Genomic DNA, 21,517 nt, shown 5'->3' with positions numbered 1-21,517 from the left:
TGACAGTGCATCCTGCTTGAAGCATTTTTGACACTATTTGTTTAGAAGCGTCTTCTCAAAATTATTTTTTACGAACTACTATAGAAAAAGAGCGTCCACATAGGAGCTTTTTTTTATCAATTTTGCTCACAGTGCATACTACTTAAAGCGTTTTTGACACTATTTGTTTAGAAACGTTTTCTCAAAATTATTTTTTCAAGAACTACTGTAGAAAAAGAGCGTCCACGTGAGAGTTTTTTTCATCAATTTTGCTGACAGTGCATTCTGCTTGAAGCGTTTTTGACACTATTTGTTCAAAATCGTCCTTTCAAAATTATTTTTTCAAGAATTACTGTAAAAAAAAGCCCACAGGGGAGCTTTTTCCAGTAAATTTGCTAACAATTCATCCTGTTTGAAACGTTTTTGACACTATTTATTTAGAACCATTTTTTCAAAATTAGTTTGTCAGGAACTATTCTAGAAAAAAACCAAAAATCCTTATTGTTAATATAATTTTCCTTAAACCCTAAGCTTAAACACAATATTATTTAAAAAAAACCTAAACCCAAATTTAATTAATTTTCTTAAAAATACTAAACCTAAATTTAATTAATTTATTTTAAACCCCTAAACCTTAATTTAATTATTTTTTAAAAAAGAACACTAAGTTCTGATTTATTTTTAAAAATTCTTAAAACCTAGAACCTTAAATTATTTTAACAAAACCCTAAATTATTTTAACAAAACCCTAACCTAAAAACCCTAAACCAAAAAACCCTAGGGACTAAACATGCAAAAAGCCCTAACCTAGAAAAAACATGGAGCAAAACACGCTTCTGGTGGAGCGTTTTTGCCATGTCAGCAAAGCACGTCCGCATCAGCGCGTTTTGTGCTGACATGGCAAAAAGGCTCCTATAGGGGCACAATTTTCTAGAAATTTCACCCTAAAATGCTCCTACATGGATACGTTTTGTCAAAATCGGCCCTTTCCAGTAAATAATGCAGAATTTGGCCCATTTCTGTAAATATACTTGGAAATGGGCCTTTATAGGTAAATTAGTTCTAATATTGTATTTCTCACCGTCACATTTTAACTTTTGATTAAAATTATAGATTTCTTTTTCGCTTTCTGTTTTTCTTTCAGAAAAAAGAAAATTCAAGCAAAGCTAAAACTCTAAACTTTCCCCTTCTTAGACTTATCATTGAAAGGGAAAGATTAAGCGAAAGGAAAAGAAAATAACTTCTTCTTTTTTCCTAAAATAAAAGTTGATCTTTTTGTTTGGTTCAATTCTCTTAAGCCATTTCATATTTGCATGTAAATGCTCTTTGGTAGCCTTAACTTGCCACTTCAACTCACTTCAAGCTAATAACCCTAACGAGTCCCCCGCCAATGATTTCCTAGACTAAATCCTCACATTCCCCAACTTCGTGCCTATTGAGACTAGCTTACCAGGGCCCGACAATAAATTATCTAGAAAGTCGCGACGGCTAGAGTGCCAATGCTCTTGCAATTCAGTTCTGGCGGTGGCACTAGACACATTGGCGCAATCGGCAATGGTAAAGGCTGTGCGTTTAACGAATATGTTTCCCCATTGTGATTGAGCTTGAATTAAGAAAAAGGTGGGTTTTTGAAGCCTAGGGAAGCTTTCGGTAGCAGCAAGCGCTTCTGTGACAATATCATTAATGGCAAAGTTGCTTTCTGTTAAAAACGTAAGAAAAAAAATTGTAATCATATTTACATAAACAATATGTATACCACATCCAAAACATCAAAAAAACACACCTTTAAATCATAAATTAAGAAAAACTCATGTCATAGAATCATGAAAACAAATTATCCTGTTACTTTTCCAAGGAAACAAATAAGAAATAGAAAACTTAAAAGCTTTAATCTTATGTTGTAAATAAACAAAAAATAATAATTTAAACTAATTATAAAAACATTTGTAGCTTTATTTAAAAGTAAAAGGACACCACATCAACAATCTCTTAATGAATTAACATAATTTTTAACAACAATTAAATTGACAAAAAAAATTTAAACTGACCGAAATAGGAACAGCATAGAACAACTTGCGATGTAGTTTAATCTAGAGGTGTGCATGGGCTGGGGTATAGATTTGGACAAAAAAAGAGAGGCTAGTTTAGAAAATAGACCGGGCCTTTGATAAAACTTTTTTCGCCAGGGCCCTACCCGGCCCGAATTATATACTAAATATATATATTTTTATTTTTAATCATATTTACACTTTATTTTCAATTGTAATATAACCACTTTTTATTATATTTTTAATTTGCATATTGTTTGAAGAATTATTTTAGTCTCATTTTTTTATTTATTTCTTGTTTTAATATTTGTTTTTATGTTTTTAAATGTATTTGATTTATTATAATTTAAATTTTTTTATTTAATGAAATAAGTTAAAAAAAATTAGTATGAGCCGGGCTCGGGCTTAACAATTTTATTTCGGGCTAGACTTAGACAAATTTTTAGGCCCATATTTTGGGCCGGGCCTAGAAAACGGACCTAAAATTTTGTTTGGGCCCAGCCCGACCCATGCACACCTCTAGTTTAATAGAATGAAAATGATTTAAAACAGTATAATATAATTTTGCATATATTATCCCTATTAATCTCTGCAATGTGGAGTATAAAATACTTTCCAAGGTATTATGAATCAATCTTCTTTTGTTTGCTGGCGATTGCTTTCTATGTAATTTATCAAGATTGTTAAAGCTATCTTAATGGAATTCTATAATTTGATAAGTTGGAACTCTTCCTGAGCTAATCCACAAACAAAATGAAATAAGTTGGTTCAGTGGGATCTTAGGATTGATAAGGTATTTGGGGGTAATTTTTTAGGATATCAATAAAAACAAATTTTTCTTTAATTAATTACATAAATGATCTTTTTTTTAAGTTTTGTCTTATATTACTTTGTTTTATTGTTTCTTTATTTTTTTACTTTTTAAAAGTTTTTTATTTATACTTATTTATTTTTTATTATTGATTTTAAAAAATTTGAAATGTTTTATAATATATATTTTTAAAATTTTAAATATTATTTTTAAATATTAAATATATTTTTAATAATATAAAATATTTAAATATTTTAAAGATATGACCTTTAAAATTTATTATTAATTTTATAATATTTTAAATTTTAAAATTTTTTAATTTTTTTAAAATATATTATTTTTAAATATATGAGTGCCAACCAAATTTTAAGTATATCTATTAATATATACTTCATCCGGCTAAATTATGTATTTGATTGAAAATTGTATTATTTATAAAGTTCTTTCTCTCTTTTTTACAATGCTAATTGAGTGAAAATAATTGTTAACTACGAGACAAAAGATTTTGATTTTTCTAGCATGAAATTGCCCATATTATTTGATAATTAATTTCAAATTTCAGTTGCAGCTTTTGTCTAGAAAAATTATTTAGCTAGAAAAATCAATTTGCATTGTAAAAATGAGAGAAATAAATAAACAGGCACTGCATTACTTTGATCCTGTATTTATATATTTTAGTTTATCTATATATATTAGTGTGAGGATGAACATTCCATATGGCTTGTTATAAATCGAGTATTAATAACAACTGTACGATATTAAAAAGTTTCATTGACGTATATTACAAAGGATAGTCATCCTTCTCCCGGTTGAAGAACGTAATTATAATAGTAAATCAAATTCATAATTTAGCTGGATGAAGTATGTATTAACATATATACTCATACGTCCTCTGAGTTACGAAGGTAAATTGTATAAGGAATTATATGCAAAAATGTGCAAACATTGAGGGCGAATTTTGGACTTTCTTATTCCGAGTGTTTGCTTGTTATAAAATCGAGTATTAAAAACAACTTTACAATTTTACTAACTTTCATTGATTATATAATCTACGAGTTTGCCTTAAATATTAATGTTAACATCGTTCATGTGTTATTAAAATAAAACAGAACTGACCATTCTATATGGCTTGTTATAAATCTGAGAATTAATAACAACTGTACGATATTAAAAAGTTTCATTAATGTATTTTACAAAGGAAAGTCATCTTTAAAAATAATATATTTAAAAAAATAAAAATATTTAAAATATTATATAACAAATTAAAAAATATTTAAAATTTAAAGTATTATAAAACTAATAATAAATTTGAAAGGTCAATCATTAAAATATTTAAATGTTTTATATTATTAAAAAATATATTTAATATTTAAAAAATATATTATAAAACATTCCAAATATACATTTCAAATTTTTTAAAATTAATAATAATAAAATAAATAAATAAATAAGGAAAAATAAAAAAAGTTAAAAAAATTTAAAAAGTTAAAAAAGTTAAAAAAATTAATAGAACAAATAATAAAAAATCAATAATAATAAAATAAATAAATAAGGACAAATAAAAAAGTTAAAAAAAATTAAAAAAGTAAAAAAAAGAGAAAGAAATAATAGATCAAAGTAATAAAGGACAAAACTTAAAAAAATGTAAAAAAAAGAAAGAAAGAAAGAATAGAGTATAAGGTGTGAGAAATCGAAATTTGGTAGCGCCAATTTATTTGACTTTACTAGAAAATAAAAAATTATTTTTAAAGTCTTCTTTTTTGGAAATGATAGTATTTTTTTAATATTTATATAGATAGTGACATGTTATATGGCTCCACTAAAAAATTAATTTTTTATCCTGTTTGCTGATATAATATGTTGGTGGTGCCAAACTTTTTGGTTCCACCAACTTTTACTATAGATTTTAAATTATTTATGTGTTTAATTAATAAAATAGGTCATTTATGTAATTAATTAAATTTTTTGAGTTATTTTTTTAAAAATGATAGTTTTCTTCCAAGTCATCTTTGATAACCTGGCACTCTAGAAGGCTGAATGTCTGTCGCAAGGAGGAAGACTCACACTTATCAAGTCAGCGCTTGCAGCCTTACCCCTCTACATGTTCTCTTTTGGTGGGGACATGAGGTTGGTGAAAAGAAACTTCACCTACCTAGATGGGAGAAATTGTGTAGACCTGTACGAGAGGGTGGATTGGATATTGAGCATACAAAGTTGATGAATGAAGTTCTATCGCTAAAACGAATATGAACACTACAACTAAGACTTTAAAGGCAAAGTGTTGCAAGAATCAAGATCTTACGACTATAAAAACAACACCTTTTGATTCCAGAGTTTGGCAAGGAAGGATGTCTGTAATTTAGGAAAAGACATTTAGATACGGGGAGGCTCGAGCTGGGAACAATACATAATGCCACAATCACATGGGCATCTTATTTGACAATCACACAAAATTCTCTTCAAAAACTTTTTAGGAGACATGAGATGAAAGATCCATTAGAAATACTTACTTCTCCTCCTTTGGTGGAGAGGATAAAATGGTTAAGTCGACATATTATGCACTATGCGATCATAAATTCTATGACAAGAATACCCAGAACTAGCTTGATAAGAAGTGGAAGGTTATATAGCAGCTTAAGTTACCTTTGAAGCTCATTATAATTTTGTAAAAGATATGACATAATTTCCTCTTTATGAGGGATGAGCTTCAGAAGGGATCGAGTTTCTATCCACTTTGCAATGATTGTGATGAATCATTGGAACACCTCTTCATACGATGGAAATACCATGTCTTTAAGGATTCAAATGTTCAGTCTTGATCCATTGAAAGAATAGATATTTTGATGGCTAAAGCAAGAGAGTTCCAAACAAACTTTACTTGCACACTTTAGGGTATATGGAAAGCTAAAAAATTGGTTTGAGACTTTACGACTAACAGTTGAGTCTTCTTAATATGAATGCAAAATTGTAGGTTAGAGGTACTAGAAGATGCCAACTAATATTCAAGTTGGCAAACTCCCCTCATAATGTTAGAGCAAGGAGAAGCAGCTGATGTTATATCTCTTTCTATTCACTGCAAACTTTTTTGTGAAAATTGTGGTAGCAAAAATATGGTATGGTGTCGCTTTTCGACCCAATGGCAACAACCTTGTTATATACGCAATATTTATTTTTATTCCACAAAACCCAAAAATCTGGCCAAAGACTGAAACTCCAAGGAATGTTAGAAAACTCAACATTACCCAGTCGTTACGCCTCGCCGTCTTCTTTCATTTGATATCTCAACTGAGTATGAAAGCTAAAATTTTTCTGTCATTTACTTAATCGCATCAATTTTGGGTCACCAAGAATTGTACTTTTCCTATGTTTTATTTTTGGATTTTGAATTTGAAGCTTTGGGGTGTTTAAAGGATTTAAAAAAAAAAAAAAACTTCTTATGCATCTATTTTCGTATATTAAGTTTTAACTGCTACTAAATTAGGAGGAAAATTTATATTTACTTTTAATTAATCGAGTTGTTTGCTTTATCATTAGGTATATGTTGGTTTATTTTGTTTAATCAGCGAATTGTTCATTTTTGGAAATTTGAAGTTAATATGTTGGTAATGTGGGTTATATGTGGAGCTTTGGAATTTAAGGATTTTGGGTTTGAAGAAGTTTGATGCTATTGAAAATTGTTCGGGTAAAGTTTTAGATTTGCTTTTCTGGGTATACAATTGGGAAGAGGGTGAAAGAAGCTAAACCAGATATTTTTTATTCTTCTAATTAACAATGACGAGCAAATCATCGATATGTTTGTTTTCTTCTTTTTCCATTGAAGAAATTTGATTGATTAGTTTAGCCATTTATTTCTTGTTTGAGATTGGTTGAACATATCGTCGTGTTGCTTTTTTGAAGGCTTGGTGAAAATGGACAAAAATTTGATGGATAAAGTTAGTGCCTTTGGTGAACGCCTCAAAGTTGAAGGAGCTGAGGTGGGTAGAAAGGTGAGTGCTGGCATGAGTTCAATGAGCTTCAAGATAAAGGAGCTCTTCCAAGGCCCTAACCCAGCTGATCAACTTGTCGAGGATGCCACCTCTGAGGCCCTCGATGAGCCTGATTGGGCCATGAATCTTGATATTTGTGACATGATAAACCATGAAAGAGTTAATAGTGTAGATTTAATCCGTGGCATAAAGCGGAGGTTAATGTTGAAGAGCCCTAGGGTTCAATACTTGTCATTGGTGTTGCTGGAAACTTGTGTCAAGAACTGTGACAAGGCATTTTCGGAGGTGGCAGCGGAGAGGGTTCTTGATGAGATGGTTAATCTAATTGATGACCCTCAGACTGTTGTTAATAATCGGAACAAAGCTTTGATGCTTATTGAAGCGTGGGAAGAGTCAACCAGTGAGCTCCGCTATTTGCCTATTTACGAGGAAACTTACAAGGTAACGGCATCAAGTTTTTCTGCGGTTTCCTGTGTTGTTTTTCTGATTGAAATCATGTAACTTTGGCAATAACAGTTTTTGAAAAATTTTCTTTGGCTGCTGTTACAGCTTAGATTTGTTGTTAATTTAGCCTACAAATCTTCATTATACCATGGAACCAGAATTTTTCTATGAAAAAGAGCTCATAAAATCAATTTAGAAAGTCCTTGAATAGCTTTCTCCATTACTTGAATTCTTGACTAGAACCTTTTTGGGTAGGGTCTCTTCAACACCTATCTTTTGTGCTTTGCATTGCTGTGAGATTTAATATGCATGCCAAGTAAGCAATGGAAATATTTCTACAAAAGAAAAACACCTATCTTTTGGCTTGTAGATTGATGTTGAGTTTTTTCTTGAATGATCCTTTTCTCGTGTAGAGATTAAAATCAAAGGGTATTTGCTTTCCGGGTCGTGATAATGAGAGTTTGGCACCTATTTTTACCCCTAGTCGTTCAATTTCTGCACCAGAAGTGGATGTTAGTCTTGCACATCAGTTTCAACATGACATGCAGCTTCAGCACGATATTCCTGTCCAAAGCTTTACAGCTGAACAAACTAAGGAAGCATTTGATGTGGCAAGAAACAGCATTGAGCTTCTTTCAATTGTGCTATCCTCATCACCTCAACGAGATGCTCTCAAGGTATTATTGTCTTTTTTTTTTTTTCATCACTTCTTAGTTTCTAAGTTCGTATAAGATTACCCATAAAGTAAGCTTTCTTCTATGCTGCCAAGGAAGAGGCCTTAAAAATCTGAGCCTTAGCAGAATGAATCTTTAATCTGTTTTGTCTATCAATACCTTAAACAATATTTAGTATTCTGTTACATGCACTAAAGATCATATTGTTTGTCAAAAAATTGATTTCTGTTCCATTTTTGAGGAAGAATACTTTCTTTCTAGGGCTTTTAGATACTCTATATTATCCGTTTATAATCTTCATAGCACTTGAAGGATTATACTCTGAGACTTGATGCTTGTCATCATTGAGTTAAACTTATTCAACCTTTTTGCAAACTACTGATTGTGATTTAACTCGGACTTATTTTTTAAGATCTTTGTCAATAGAAACAGACAGATAGCAATTTCATAATATCCTGGAATTTTATTCGGTGTTAGACTTGTAACATCAACATGATGCCCCAAATGGTTATTTAGTTGTTATTGTGGTAGAAGCATTATCTATATTGTTCTGAATCTCTAAGTTACTGGTGCAGCTCGTCTAAACCTTTTAAATTTTGAAGGTGCTGCTACCATATGCAAATCTAGCCTTCTAAGATGAAGTGTGTTTTTGGTTTTTTTCATTTTATTCACATTAGTAGAATCATATGAATGAGCCTCTTTGTTTGGTAGGTGAAATGATTTCGCTTTTTGCTTTTTGCTTTTTGTCGTGTATTTTTATTTTCCTCTTTATTTAGGGCTGGAAGCTGGTCGTATCCCAATAATATATATTTACTTTGTTGCAGGATGACTTAACAACTATTCTTGTCCAACAATGTCGTCAATCCCAGTCCACTGTTCTAAGAATCATCGAGACTGCTGGAGATAATGAGGCCCTCCTTTTTAAAGCTTTAAATGTCAGTGATGATCTCCAGAAAGCTCTCTCAAAGTATGAAGAGTTGAGGAAGCCATCGGTTGTTCCTCATGAACCCGAACCCACTATGATTCCTGTGGCCGCTGAGCCTGACGATTCACCCCTCAATACAAAACATGATGCCTTGATTAGAAAACCAGCAGGTACACTACATGGGATTTATGGGGGAAGCAGCGATGCCATGATGGATGATCTCGATGAAATGATTTTCGGTAAGAAAGGTGGGGATTCATCTGAAGGAGGGCAGGATTCAAAGAATCAGCAAGCAGCAATAGATGATCTAATCACATTATGAGTATTACTCATAACACTACAAATATCCCGTGATTTAGGACACAAAGGCCTATGCCAGGCCATTGTAGGCATTGAACGACAAGTTTGAATGAAAAACCTTTTATTTTCACATACAACCATTGATTATTGGTGCAAAACGACGTGTAAAGTAATTCATGACTGGATTCATTATTTGAGGAGTATACAATACATCATTCATGGGAGGATTGGTACGGACTTAATATATCTTTATGTTATGGCTCTCATGTTTCTTTGGTTTGATCACTTAATAAACATTATACAGTTACATCAACATTTTAATATATAAAAATTCATATAAACTTCCTAAAAATAATAATAATAATAATAATTCATATAAACTATTAATAATGATTTATTTTTTATGGATATACTAAAATTTAGTACTTTAAACATAACCAAAAAAAAAAAAATCCTTCCTTCTGTATTGTCTAATATGTTTGTACCCTAATAAAAAATTCATAGCCTTACTCTTTTAAAGATCAAGTTAGGATGAATCAAAACTCGAAAAAAGTTACAAATGTTAAGATTTGAACACATGCCATCAAAATCTATAAAAAAAAATTTTGACCACTTCGACAAAAGTTTTATTTTAATATTTTTTATACATTTTAATTTTATTATATAAACTGTTTCACTCACACTTTTTTGTATATATTAATAATGTTCATTGAATTGGTATTATAAGTCAATTCGATATTAACTGAAGAACCACGGTGAACAATTAAAGTGCATTTAATATTCTTAACCTAATGTATTTGTCTATTTAAATTTCATTTTACTCACAATTAAAACTAAATTTTAATTTTAATTTTGTACCTATTGCATGTGTTGTTATTACATTTACTAGATAAATGCCTACACTTTATTACAGGTATGCTATCATATTTGAATTGCTAATTTGTAATGAGCTTAAAAAATTTAAAAAAAAAAGAATAAAATAATTTAGATGTTTAATATGAAATGACATGTATTTGAACAAATTTGTTAAACTCTGTTAAAAAAGTTATTAATATGCCAACATTTTTATTAAATATAATATATATTGAATATGATGATGATTATTGAAAAACCAAAAAAAACCAACACGAAGATATATGACTTGGGAAAATATAAGTTATTGTAATAGTTTTTACTTTGCCAAGTTCATTTATTAATATTTTTTATACCATGCTTATATTTGTGTTTTTTTGTGAGTTTAGAATATAATTTACTTTATATAGAATTTGTTGTGTTTTTTAATGCTTGTCATACTTATGTTTTTCTTTTTCTTTTTTTGATAAGTAAGTTGTATTATCCAATAAGAAAAAAAAAACATCTACATCCAACAGTACACAACAATCAAACTGTAATTGTACAGTAAAAACCTAATAAAACTCAAGAAACACAATAGATTACAACAACGAAAATCAGAAACCTAACCTATACATTCCTCGAACTTCATTCTAAACATAATCGATTATTGATAGGGTTTGAATCAATAGGACATCTACCACTAAGACGAAACAGCACAACATCTTTAACTTTCTCTAACAAAACTTCAACAGAATTAGAAGAATTCCCAAATAGCCTACTATTCCTTTCACACCAAAAAAAGTACACAACTGCATTCCATACCAGCTTGAGCAGGCAGAGAAGGAACGACTTACTTTTCAAGCAAGAAGTTGCCCAGTTAAATTCTTGAAGCCACGTACCAATAGACCTCTTGATGCTACACAAACCCAGAACAAGTTGCCACAAGCCTTGAGAGTAGGCACACTCAAAGAAAATATGGTTTTGAGACTCACAAGAGCACAACAGAAAACAACGATCAGAAACATACCATGACTAAACAATCTGTCACGAGTGGAAAGTGTGTTTAAGATTGTCATCCAAGCAATTGTAGAGTGTTTAAACACATGGAGAAGGAACCAAAGGAGTTTATACTAAGAGACCTTTGCAGCTTTAACCTAAAGGTCCTCCCAAAGCTTATGAGTCCACACTGCTGTCCCAATCGGAAAGCTTCTGGAAGAACTAACTACAACATCCTTAAGCTTAAAAAATCTTCTCCAATTCCAGCTGCTAGTTGAGTTGGCAGTAACAGACCAATAGGAACCACATTTTAAAACATATTTTTGGACCCAAACAACCCATAAGGAGCCTTCAGAAGTAAGCAAGGCTCAAAAGCAACCCATCCAACAAGTTTCTTCAAGCCAAGCCTTCCCTCAGACTTTAGCAAACATAAGATATCCCATTTGACTTTAGCACCAGAAGCAGAAGAGCTACTACCTTTCCATAAGAACCTAGAGCACAATTGGTCCACTTGTTGAAGAATAACCTTTGGCAATAAGAATTGCCTACTCCAATTGGCCTACACACTGAACAACACTGCCTTTATCAATTGAAGTCTGTTAGCATAACTGAGATGCATAGTAGACCATTGAAGAATTTTAGCCTTAATCTTCTCTACAAACGGCTTACAATCAGCACAAGAGAGCCCTCTAGAAACCAAAGAAACTCCAAGATAACGAATAGGGAGAGTTTCAGACTTAAAACCAGTAATATTCAAAATGTGAGACACTTCCTCATTGGATACCCTTGCAAAAAAAAAAAAAATCACTTTTGGAGGCATTAAGCTGAAGACCAGAAATGGAGTAGGATTCATCCAAAAGGCACCTTACCCTCACAACAGAGTCCACACATCCTTTCACAAATATTAGAAGATCATTTGCAAAAAAAAAAAAAGAGTAAGTTTAACTCTGCTACATTTAGGGTGAAACTTTAAGATACCATGGCGAGCAGCAATCTCCAATAGCCTAGACAACATTCCTATTGCAATAACAAAAAGGAAATGGGAAAGAGGATCTCCTTGCTGCAATCCTTTTGCCCCTTTAAAGTAGCCCACCAAACTGCCATTGAGTGAAATAAAAAAGTGAAGTGAAGTGATGCATACCTCAATCCAATTCTTAAAAAGTTTCTGGGAATTTCAAAACCTTCAAAACCGAGAGAAGAAAGCACTAATTGACTGAATCAAATGCCTTTTGCAAGTCAATCTTGAGGGCACAATGAGATATTATGTTCTTTCTACCATAACCCCTCATTAGCTCATGAGCCAAAAGGGTGTTGTCAACTATACTTCTACCTCTTGTAAAATGGCAGACTGGCTCAGAGAGATAATTTTAAGAAAAAAATAAAGTCAATTAGCCAGGATCTTAGATATACCTTTTTAAATTGTATTACAGCACGAAATTGGCATAAATTGCTTAAAATGAGTAGGTTGAACACATTTGGGAACAAGGGCAATAGCAGTGGTATTAAGAGCAGGGAGCATCTTAAAGTTGAGAAAAAAATAACGAACTACTACAAGAACATCTAGCCCAACAATACTCTAGGAAGACCTAAACTTAGTTGTAAAGCCATCAGAGCCAGAGGATTAGTCATTCCCCTGACTGAAAAAAAGTTGTTTTAATTTCTTTATCAATAATAGGTTTGACAAGTTCCTATTGCGCATGATCAGGCAAAGGTTGCTGCAGAAGCTCAGAAAAAAGTTGATTAGGATAGGAAACAAAAGGATCAACCTCACCCAACAAACCCTTGAATTAAACCACAAACTCAACAGACAGTTGGGCAAATGAAGTGAGTTGGTTGCCTTCAGCATCCTATAAAGCCCGAATGGTAAACTTGTTCTGTCTGATTGCGACAGCTGGATGAAAAAACCTAGTGCTTGTTGGAAAAAACCTGGTTTGAAAATAATTTTATTCTGCAGCGAAAAATTAAAATTTTAAAAATTAATTTGATTTGTGATATTTATAGCAATAAACATTAACTAAATTTGTACCTGTGTTTTTGAATAAGTGGATTATTGATATTTTTCAGCTTTCAACCAAATGGTCTTCTTCACTATTTTCGTACCAAGAATTGATTCGAGTGTGGGCTCGAACCAATTGAATTAAAACACCGACTATAAAAAGTTTTCTTTTTAGGGTGAAAAAAAATTCTCTCTTATTTAATAGAAACCGATAAAATTATTATTCTAAAAAATATGTTTATAAGTTTAGAATAAATTCTCTCTATTTTTCGGCAAAACAACAATATCTCAAAAGTTATGTAAATAGCTCTACCGATGTCATCTATTTATAAAAAAAAGAAGGTAGAACCATTGTAGAGTTGTAGAGATTTATTTTAAGTAGAAAAACAATATCCTGCTTAGAGTAAGTGTAACAACCCAATTTCGGTGAAATCAGAACAGTGGTCTCGGGACCACAAATTCGAGCCGAAAAATAAAATTTATTTTTATTTTATTATATGGTCTGTATTATGATAAACATGTCATGTGAAAATTTTGATAAGAAAATTTTACCGATTATGTGCTTAATTACGAGAAGGACTAAATCGCATAAAATGCAAAAGTTAAATTCTAAGTAGCTATAAGGATTAAATAGCTATGGAATTCAAAACTAGAGGTCCTTATATGGTAATTAGACCATTAATAAAAAGTATGTAGATATTTTGGTGAGTCATCCATGTAAAAATAAAAAAGGCTAAGGACTAAATTGGAAAGATGAAAAGTTATTAAATGACAATTTAATTAAATGAAAAAGAAAACAATTTCATATTGTAGCGACGTAAAAATTTTAGCTTGGTCACTAATTGTGGCGATTTATTGAAAACTTGAAAATTGAAGTTTGATTTTGAAATACAAAAGGGGAGTCGCCACCGATCCTTTTTTGTAGGTGTGATCGGACACCTAATATATTTATTTATTATTTATTATTTATTTTTTAAAACAAAAGAAGGCTGAATTTAGGTCTACATGAAAATCCGAGAAGAATTAGGGTTCGGGAGTCGGTTACGCGCGAGGAAGGTGTTAGCACCCTCGCGACGCCCAAAATTGGTATCTTATAAACATGTGTTGTCTTGTTTTTCAAAAATACGAGTTCAATGTAATATTTAGTCATGATTCAATTGAAAAGACAAGGAACTTTAGTTTTTTCGGTTTTTTGAGAAGGATATACCGCTTAAACACGAGCCTAAAAATTCCATCCAACATAACGATGAAACTTACGGCCTAATGTTAAATCGATACATTGCCTCACTTATTAAAACAAGAATAAGATTTTCGAAATAATGCTAAGCAAATTGATGTGAAATAAAAATAAATAAAGGAACCAGAAATACGTTGAAGCAAATAACGAGTATGACAGTAATATAAGAAAACAATAACAATACATGCAAGATTAAATGTAATAATAGTATCAAATACGAGAAAACAATGAATATACATATATATAAAAAATGATATTAAGAGTATGTACGTAATATATTTTTGTACACACCTATATATAAGTAGAAATAATGTTAGAAAGATACTATATATTATTTGAACTATATATGAAATGATAAAAATATATAACTAGTAATGTTAAAGTATATACATAATAATAAATGTTGAAAGATGTATGTACATTGCGTATATAAGAAATATATATATACATAATATAATATGCAAGAAGATAACATAGTTATTCAAAACATACGCACGATAAAAATACAATATTAAAAAGTATATATGCATGAAAATGTGTATGTAATATAATATTGACATAATATACACATATTGGGAATAATGATATATATATAAAAATCCTATTACGTAAATATACATAGAGATGAAAGATGTTTACATAATAATACTAAATATAAGTATTAATATATATATACATAATATATTTAAAATGAACATATACAATATACATATATAATAAAATACATGACTACTATGATATTTTAAAAGAACATATATAAATAATAAGAAAAATATTATAATAAGTACTAAAAAATATCTATATATATACATGTATAATAATGAATAATACGATATATAAAAATAATACTAATAAAAAGTATATATATACATGTAATGAAATATATGTACTAATATTAATAATAAATATAAATAATATATACATAGTATGGTATGAAAAAAACATAGATATATAAAGCATAGTACTATAATATACATATAATATATAAGAATATATATGTAATAAAGTATTAAAAATTTGTACATGATATATATAATAATATGATGTTAAGAGTATATACATGAAATGTAATATTAAAAATATGCATGCTTAGTATAAAAAATGTATATATAATATGGTATTAAAATATATATGCATAATAATATATATATTAAAGAATAATAATGCTATAAACAAGTAGTAATAATACTTTATAAATATATATATACATACTTAAAAATATACATAAATATAATATATACATACAAAGTACACTAATATTTAAAAATAATAATAGCAAAAATAATATAATAATAATCTTAAGTAGAATAATATGTTTACAACAATAATAATAAGAAGCAACAATAATATAATAATAATATAGCAAAACTAATATTACAAATACTATTTAAGGGTAAAAACAAAAAGGACGAAGTCTTAATCAAAATAGAATTCTTGGGGTGAAATTAGAAATAAAATAGGAAATCAGACTAAATTGCAATGCGCGCATAAACTGGAGGGACCAAGGGCGTAATATCCCCAAAGTATCCAAAACGCAACGTATTGAACGAGACTAAATTGAAAAATGCTGAAAATCTTAGGGCCGAATTAAAAGCATGAAAAACTTAATTGCAAAACATTTAAAAAGCGGAGGGGTTAAACACGCAAATAACCCCTCCCTTTAAAAAAACACACGGACCCTGAGTGGAGCGGGTCGGGTCGACCCGACCCATTGTGAAACGACGCCGTTTCAGTGCTTAAATGCAGGGCTTAAAACGACGCCGTTCCAGACCCTTATAAAAGTTAAAAAATTTTGTAAATTTTTCATTTCTGCGTGTTGAAGAAAAAAAACAGAGAGAGGGGGGCTTATTTTCTCTGGACCAAGTCCAGAATCCGGCCCGGAAGGCCACCGTCGCCGTCGGATCTCCGTCGCCTACGGTGGCCGAAAATCGAAAAGGTGAGATTTTTTTTTGTTTTTAAATCTTCTTTTTATTATTATTATAATATATGTACATGTATGAGTATAAATAGAAAAAAGAAAGAAAGAAAAAATAAAATAAGACCGATTCAAAAATAAGATAAAAGGTTACCTTTGATTTTTCGATTTTGATTTTCGCTTTTTTTGAAATATCTGTTTTGGTGTTGTTCTTGTATTATATTTTTTCTTCAGATCACTGTTTGTATATGAATTGCAATTTTTGTATTCATTCCAGGATCCCCCCCTTTTACAAACTGGTTTCTAGACTTATATAGCCTTTTACACTTTCTGTTTGTTCTATTTTGTTGCTGTTGCGTGTCCTTCTCATCTTGCAGGTGGTGGTTGGATGTGGCAGACGTCGGTGGTGGATGGGACAAGGGCAGGTGCAAGTGGCCAGATGGGACAAGGGTTTCGACGCTTGGTCAGAGGGCAGAAGGCTGAAGACCCTAGGTACGGCGCACCTAAGGTTTGGTTGCTGATTAGATTGGGATGGGCTAGGGTTTGGTGGGATTTGGGCTTCTATTGGGTTAGGCTTAGTGGGCTTTGGGTATTTGGGTTTTAGGTTAGCTTGGTGGGTTGTTTTGGGATTAATGGGCTAATGTATTGGGTCTGATGTTGGGTTGGGGTTTAATGGGTTTGAGGGTTTAAAGGGGTTTGGGTTTTAATGTAAGTGGGCTAAATTGGCCTATAACACATATCATCTTCCCTAAATATTTCCATGGAAACCCTAAGAGAGAGGAAGAAGACTTATCAAACTTATTTGGATTCGGATAGACCAAATTCAGAGTTAGAACGAGCAAAAAGGAAAATGTCAGATTAGTAGATTTTACGCACACGAACATTGTCGAGGTAAGTTCGTGTGACTAAATTGTGTTTATTTACATGCTTACATTGATTGTTTTTAATATGTGAAATGATTACATATCTGATCAAGCCCGATAAATAAAAATATTTAAATTAAATGATAATGCCTGATAGATGATAAAGGATAGACGATGAGAATGTTACTTATATGCTTGAAATGAATGTGGAATGTGTTTATTTGAATTATATGAATGTTGTGGATGTATGAAATAATCACATGCACAATAATGCCTGAGAAAAATGTTTAAATCTCAGTTGAATAAAATGGAAAATTGACGGATATGTGATTTCCCAAAATGAATGAGGTCATGCATTTGTTGCTGACGGGATTTAGCTCGGACGAGTAATCCTATTGACCTCATTACAAAAAGGATTTAGCCCAGACGGGTAATTCAGACCAAGCTCCTTAGAGCATGTCATAAAAAGGATTTAGCCTAAACTGATAATCCTATTGTATACATGTGTGGCTTGAGAGTGTACTCTCTGATATAGTTCCTTATGGGTACCATTGGACATGATTTGACGGATCCTAATTCATAATCCTTGTAACACCCCTCACCTGTATCCAACGCCGGGATAGGGTTCGTAGTGTTACCGAACTTAAACTCAACCAACTATATAAAATCGGGCTGTAAAATTTTGATCAATTTAAAACTTTTCATTTCACATACATTTTGTCCCTTAAACGGGCTCACGAGGCCCAAAACATGTATTAGAGGCGGTTCGGGACTAAACCAAGAACTTAAGAAAAACTTGAAAAATTTCATGCTTTAAGGCTCCACACGCCCGTGCCCTTAGCCCATGTGCAACACTGACTTTAAAACACAGCCATGTCACACGCCCGTGTGACCTACCCGTGTACTAAACTAACTTAAAATTTTAAGTGTAGGGGACGCACGGTTGGACAACACGCCCATGGGGCAGACCGTGTGGACAATTCCAAGGCTATTTTCCGAGCCATTTGTCACCCTCAAAACATATGCACACATACTTATCCAATAACATACAACATGGCATAAATGAGCTCTTAAGCATCTACAAACATGTTATGCTCATGACAATTTCTTATGCAATAAATATTATAGAATTTACTCACATCATTACCACATACTTGTCATAACAATCATTACGTCTTAAACCTCATGTCCATCACTAAGCATGCATAATCATATCCAAAAACCATTCATGAGGCATTATTAACTATTTACCGATCACTTAATCTTGTATCAGTTACTAACTCATCAATGAATCTCAATTCAATCTCTAGGCATACATGTTGTAAGCCACATCACAAAAGATAATAACATACATGCACAAGAATAATCATATAGGCCCATAACATCATTAGCCAACATAGGCCAATTTACAAGACTACATAATACCTTAATAACAAGCCAATGCCTTTAGCTAAATCATAATATCACACATTCAACATTAAAACCCTATACATGCCTTAGACTCGAAATATTAGGATTTACTTACGCCGATAGCGTTAACTCGACAGTGTGATAATATCTTTGACGACCTCCAACCCGAGCTAACCTGGAAACCCTAGGGAACATGGGAGAGAAAGGGGGGGCTAAGATTTATGCTTAGTAAGTTTATATGAAAACAATAAGCAACTCATTAACATGTTCTATTAATGTTTACAACATATTCTCAAATTCAAGACAAGCTGTCTTCCTGAGCAACAGTCACTAAATTATTTATATCTGGATATACGAAACTCTAAATTAAGTTTTGTTAATTTTTCTTGAAACTAGACTCATGTATCTTTCTACCATAAAATTTCCAAAATTTTTTTTTTAGCCAATTAGTACAGTTTATTCCTCAAAGTTATCCCTGATTCACTGTCTGACAGTTCAGACCCTCCTGCACTAAAGTTCAATTATCTCATAGCACAAGACTCTAATAATGTTCTAGTCTATTTCTATTGAAAATAAACTCATTAAGGATTCTAAACATATAAATTATAACTAATAAATATTTTTTTACAATTTATAATGATTTTCTAAAATCAGAATAGGGGATTTCAAAGTCATTCTGACTCTATTCAATGCAACTTCAAATATCTTATTATAGGAAATTCTTTTGCTTACACAGTTTCTTTTATAAGAAACTAGACTCAATAAGATTTATTTTCATATTTTATTCAGCTTCTAACTCATTTTCCACTATTTTTAGTGTATTTTTAAATTTACAATACTGCAGTAACTCAAATCTGTCAAGGCTAAGTTACTCATTCATGATCATTGTTCACAAATTTAATACAACATCATTTCATCCATCATGGTAAGAACACATATTTATGCATCATAGATCATCACATACCAAGGCATTCTCATAGGCTTAGTGTACATACCGGAACAACTCGTAATATAACTCAAGTGCATACTCACCAGTGACTTACTTCATTGGGACCATTATCAACTCTTTCCTCGGATTACCCGTTGAACACTTGGAATACTAATTGGATACTCGGAAAAACCTTTGCACATAAGTGCCTCAATTTTAGCTAAAGCTGCCTCATATCTCATGACATTTAAATGCTCACTCTCGAGCTAGTCATCTAGACTCATAATTCCTAGTGACATGTCACTCGTATCCTATTTTATTCCTAAGGTTCAAACGGGATTTTTCCTCGCTTATCAAGGCTTTGTCTCATCATATTTATATTAATCACATACACATTAATATTTGCACAATTCATGTGATGATAACATTTAAATACATGTATAGCATGATATTATTTACATACAAACTTACCTCGATACCATAAAGGTGAAAAAGACGTAATCGTCCATAAATTGATTTTCCCCATTCTAGGCCCAAATCGCATTTTTCAACATCTAAAACATAACATTTAGCTAATTAAAACAATGTTCTAATCAAATTAGTCCATTGACACACTTTGGCAAAATTTACAATTTTGCCCCTTTATTTTGCCAAAATTACCAAATTGCCCCTAGGCTCGAAAAAAGATTTTTATTCAATTTCTACACTTCTTAAGCCTAGACAAACCATTTTCATAACTATGGAAACTCACAAAAATCATTATTACACACATTAACAACCCATTTTACAACTTTGCATAATAACCTTTTTAAGGTATTTTCATGGAAATTTCCTTCACAAAAGTTGTTTACTAGGCAACTACAACTCATATTCTTCCGTAAAAAACAGCAAAAAACACATATACATTCATGAAAAAAACCCTAGACTCTTAATCATTTTGCAAAATAGTCTCCTCTTATGAAAGCTCATGCTTTAGGGGTTTCAAAAATGTAAAAATCTTCAAGAAAAAGCATTAAAATCACTTGCTTTCAAGGAAGTTTATTTGCTGAAAGTTCAAAGCTTCTAAACCATTTTCTTTGCTGGTATTTTCGGTCAAAGAAGAAGGAAGAAAATGAAAAAGTTGAAGCTAATTCCTTAGGGTACCATTTTATCACCTAATATGACATCATTTACCAAATACATTGACCATTTGAAATTTCTTGTCCCATGGCCGGCCAAGCCATATTTAGGGGTCTAATTTCACTTTAAAGGCCCCCAATTTTAATAGTCTAGCTATTAGACACACAACTTTTACCTTTTACGCGATTTAGTCCTTTTTCGAAATTGGACTAGAAATTGCTAAAATTAATATACCAAAATTTTCATGCTCCTTTATAAACATGTTATAACACATAAAATACTATCAAAATAATTTTCTCCGGCCTCAGAATAGTGGTTCTGAAACCACTGTTCTGATTAGGCCCAAAATCAGGCTGTTACACACCTCGAGTATATTACCTGTGTATCCATTGATATTCCGAATAAATTCAATGGGTGACAATTCTAGACATGAGAAGATATGAATAATAAAATAATTTATTATACGTATCTGTTTGAAATACAAGAAAATGATGATACATGACAAATGATATATGAAAACATGAGATGATGATATTTGTACATGGATTTTATTTGATGAATATATGTTCATTCTTGATTATGGACTTGTACACCTTGAGTATACTAATCGTGACCTTGATATTCCGAGTAATATGGGTAAAGTTCTGAAATGAAATGATCTGAACTCGAGATGAACTATTACAAAATTTTACTTGTAATATAAAGAGTGATTTATACATGTTAAATGAATACATGTTGCGGAAAGCATATGTGCATAGAAACTTGATTGTTACTGAGCCCATAAATGTTTGTGATGTTACTATGGAATAAATGACTAACAAGGGCAATGAGGATATGTGTAGGGCTTGAGGGCAAATTGATTGAATATGCCTTACATAGTTACCTTAAAATAGAATGAGTGGTAAGTTAAGTACCCTGTTATATGAACTTACTAAGCATTTTATGCTTACTTAGTTTTATTTCCCTGTTTTAGAGTAAATTGAAAGCTCATTGGATTGGAAGCTTGGCGGAGATCACTCACACTATCCATCGACCCATGTCGGTATAATATG

The 21,517-nt window shown here is 31.3% G+C and overlaps 1 protein-coding gene and 1 long non-coding RNA gene across 4 annotated transcripts; one reads left to right on the top strand and one right to left on the bottom strand.

Annotated features, from left to right (window-relative positions):
* Nucleotides 1–5,874: 5,874 nt before the first annotated feature.
* On the top strand, nucleotides 5,875–9,404 carry LOC107924665 (TOM1-like protein 1). 3 transcript variants are annotated; one of them, XM_016855211.2, is made up of 4 exons: nucleotides 5,875–6,127; nucleotides 6,736–7,265; nucleotides 7,682–7,945; nucleotides 8,767–9,404. In XM_016855211.2, exons 1-4 carry the CDS (start codon nucleotides 5,890–5,892, stop codon nucleotides 9,187–9,189), a joined length of 1,455 nt encoding a protein of 484 aa, XP_016710700.1. In that variant the 5' UTR covers nucleotides 5,875–5,889; the 3' UTR covers nucleotides 9,190–9,404. The 3 variants fall into 3 exon arrangements, with proteins under 3 accessions (XP_016710700.1, XP_016710715.1, XP_016710709.1); XM_016855226.2 differs by lacking the exon at nucleotides 5,875–6,127 and adding an exon at nucleotides 6,246–6,520; XM_016855220.2 differs by lacking the exon at nucleotides 5,875–6,127 and adding an exon at nucleotides 6,547–6,631.
* Nucleotides 9,405–10,513: 1,109 nt separating this feature from the next.
* LOC107924683 (uncharacterized) lies at nucleotides 10,514–12,900 on the bottom strand. Its single transcript, XR_001691829.2, has 2 exons — nucleotides 11,867–12,900; nucleotides 10,514–11,782 (listed from the first exon to the last, which is right to left on the bottom strand). It is a non-coding gene; the product is annotated as an uncharacterized lncRNA (long non-coding RNA).
* Between the last annotated feature and the right edge of the window lie 8,617 nt (nucleotides 12,901–21,517).

The sequence above is a fragment of the Gossypium hirsutum genome, chromosome A02 (assembly GCF_007990345.1).
Source record: "Gossypium hirsutum isolate 1008001.06 chromosome A02, Gossypium_hirsutum_v2.1, whole genome shotgun sequence".
Taxonomy (NCBI): domain Eukaryota; kingdom Viridiplantae; phylum Streptophyta; class Magnoliopsida; order Malvales; family Malvaceae; genus Gossypium; species Gossypium hirsutum.
This window is presented reverse-complemented; position numbering and strand designations above follow the sequence as displayed.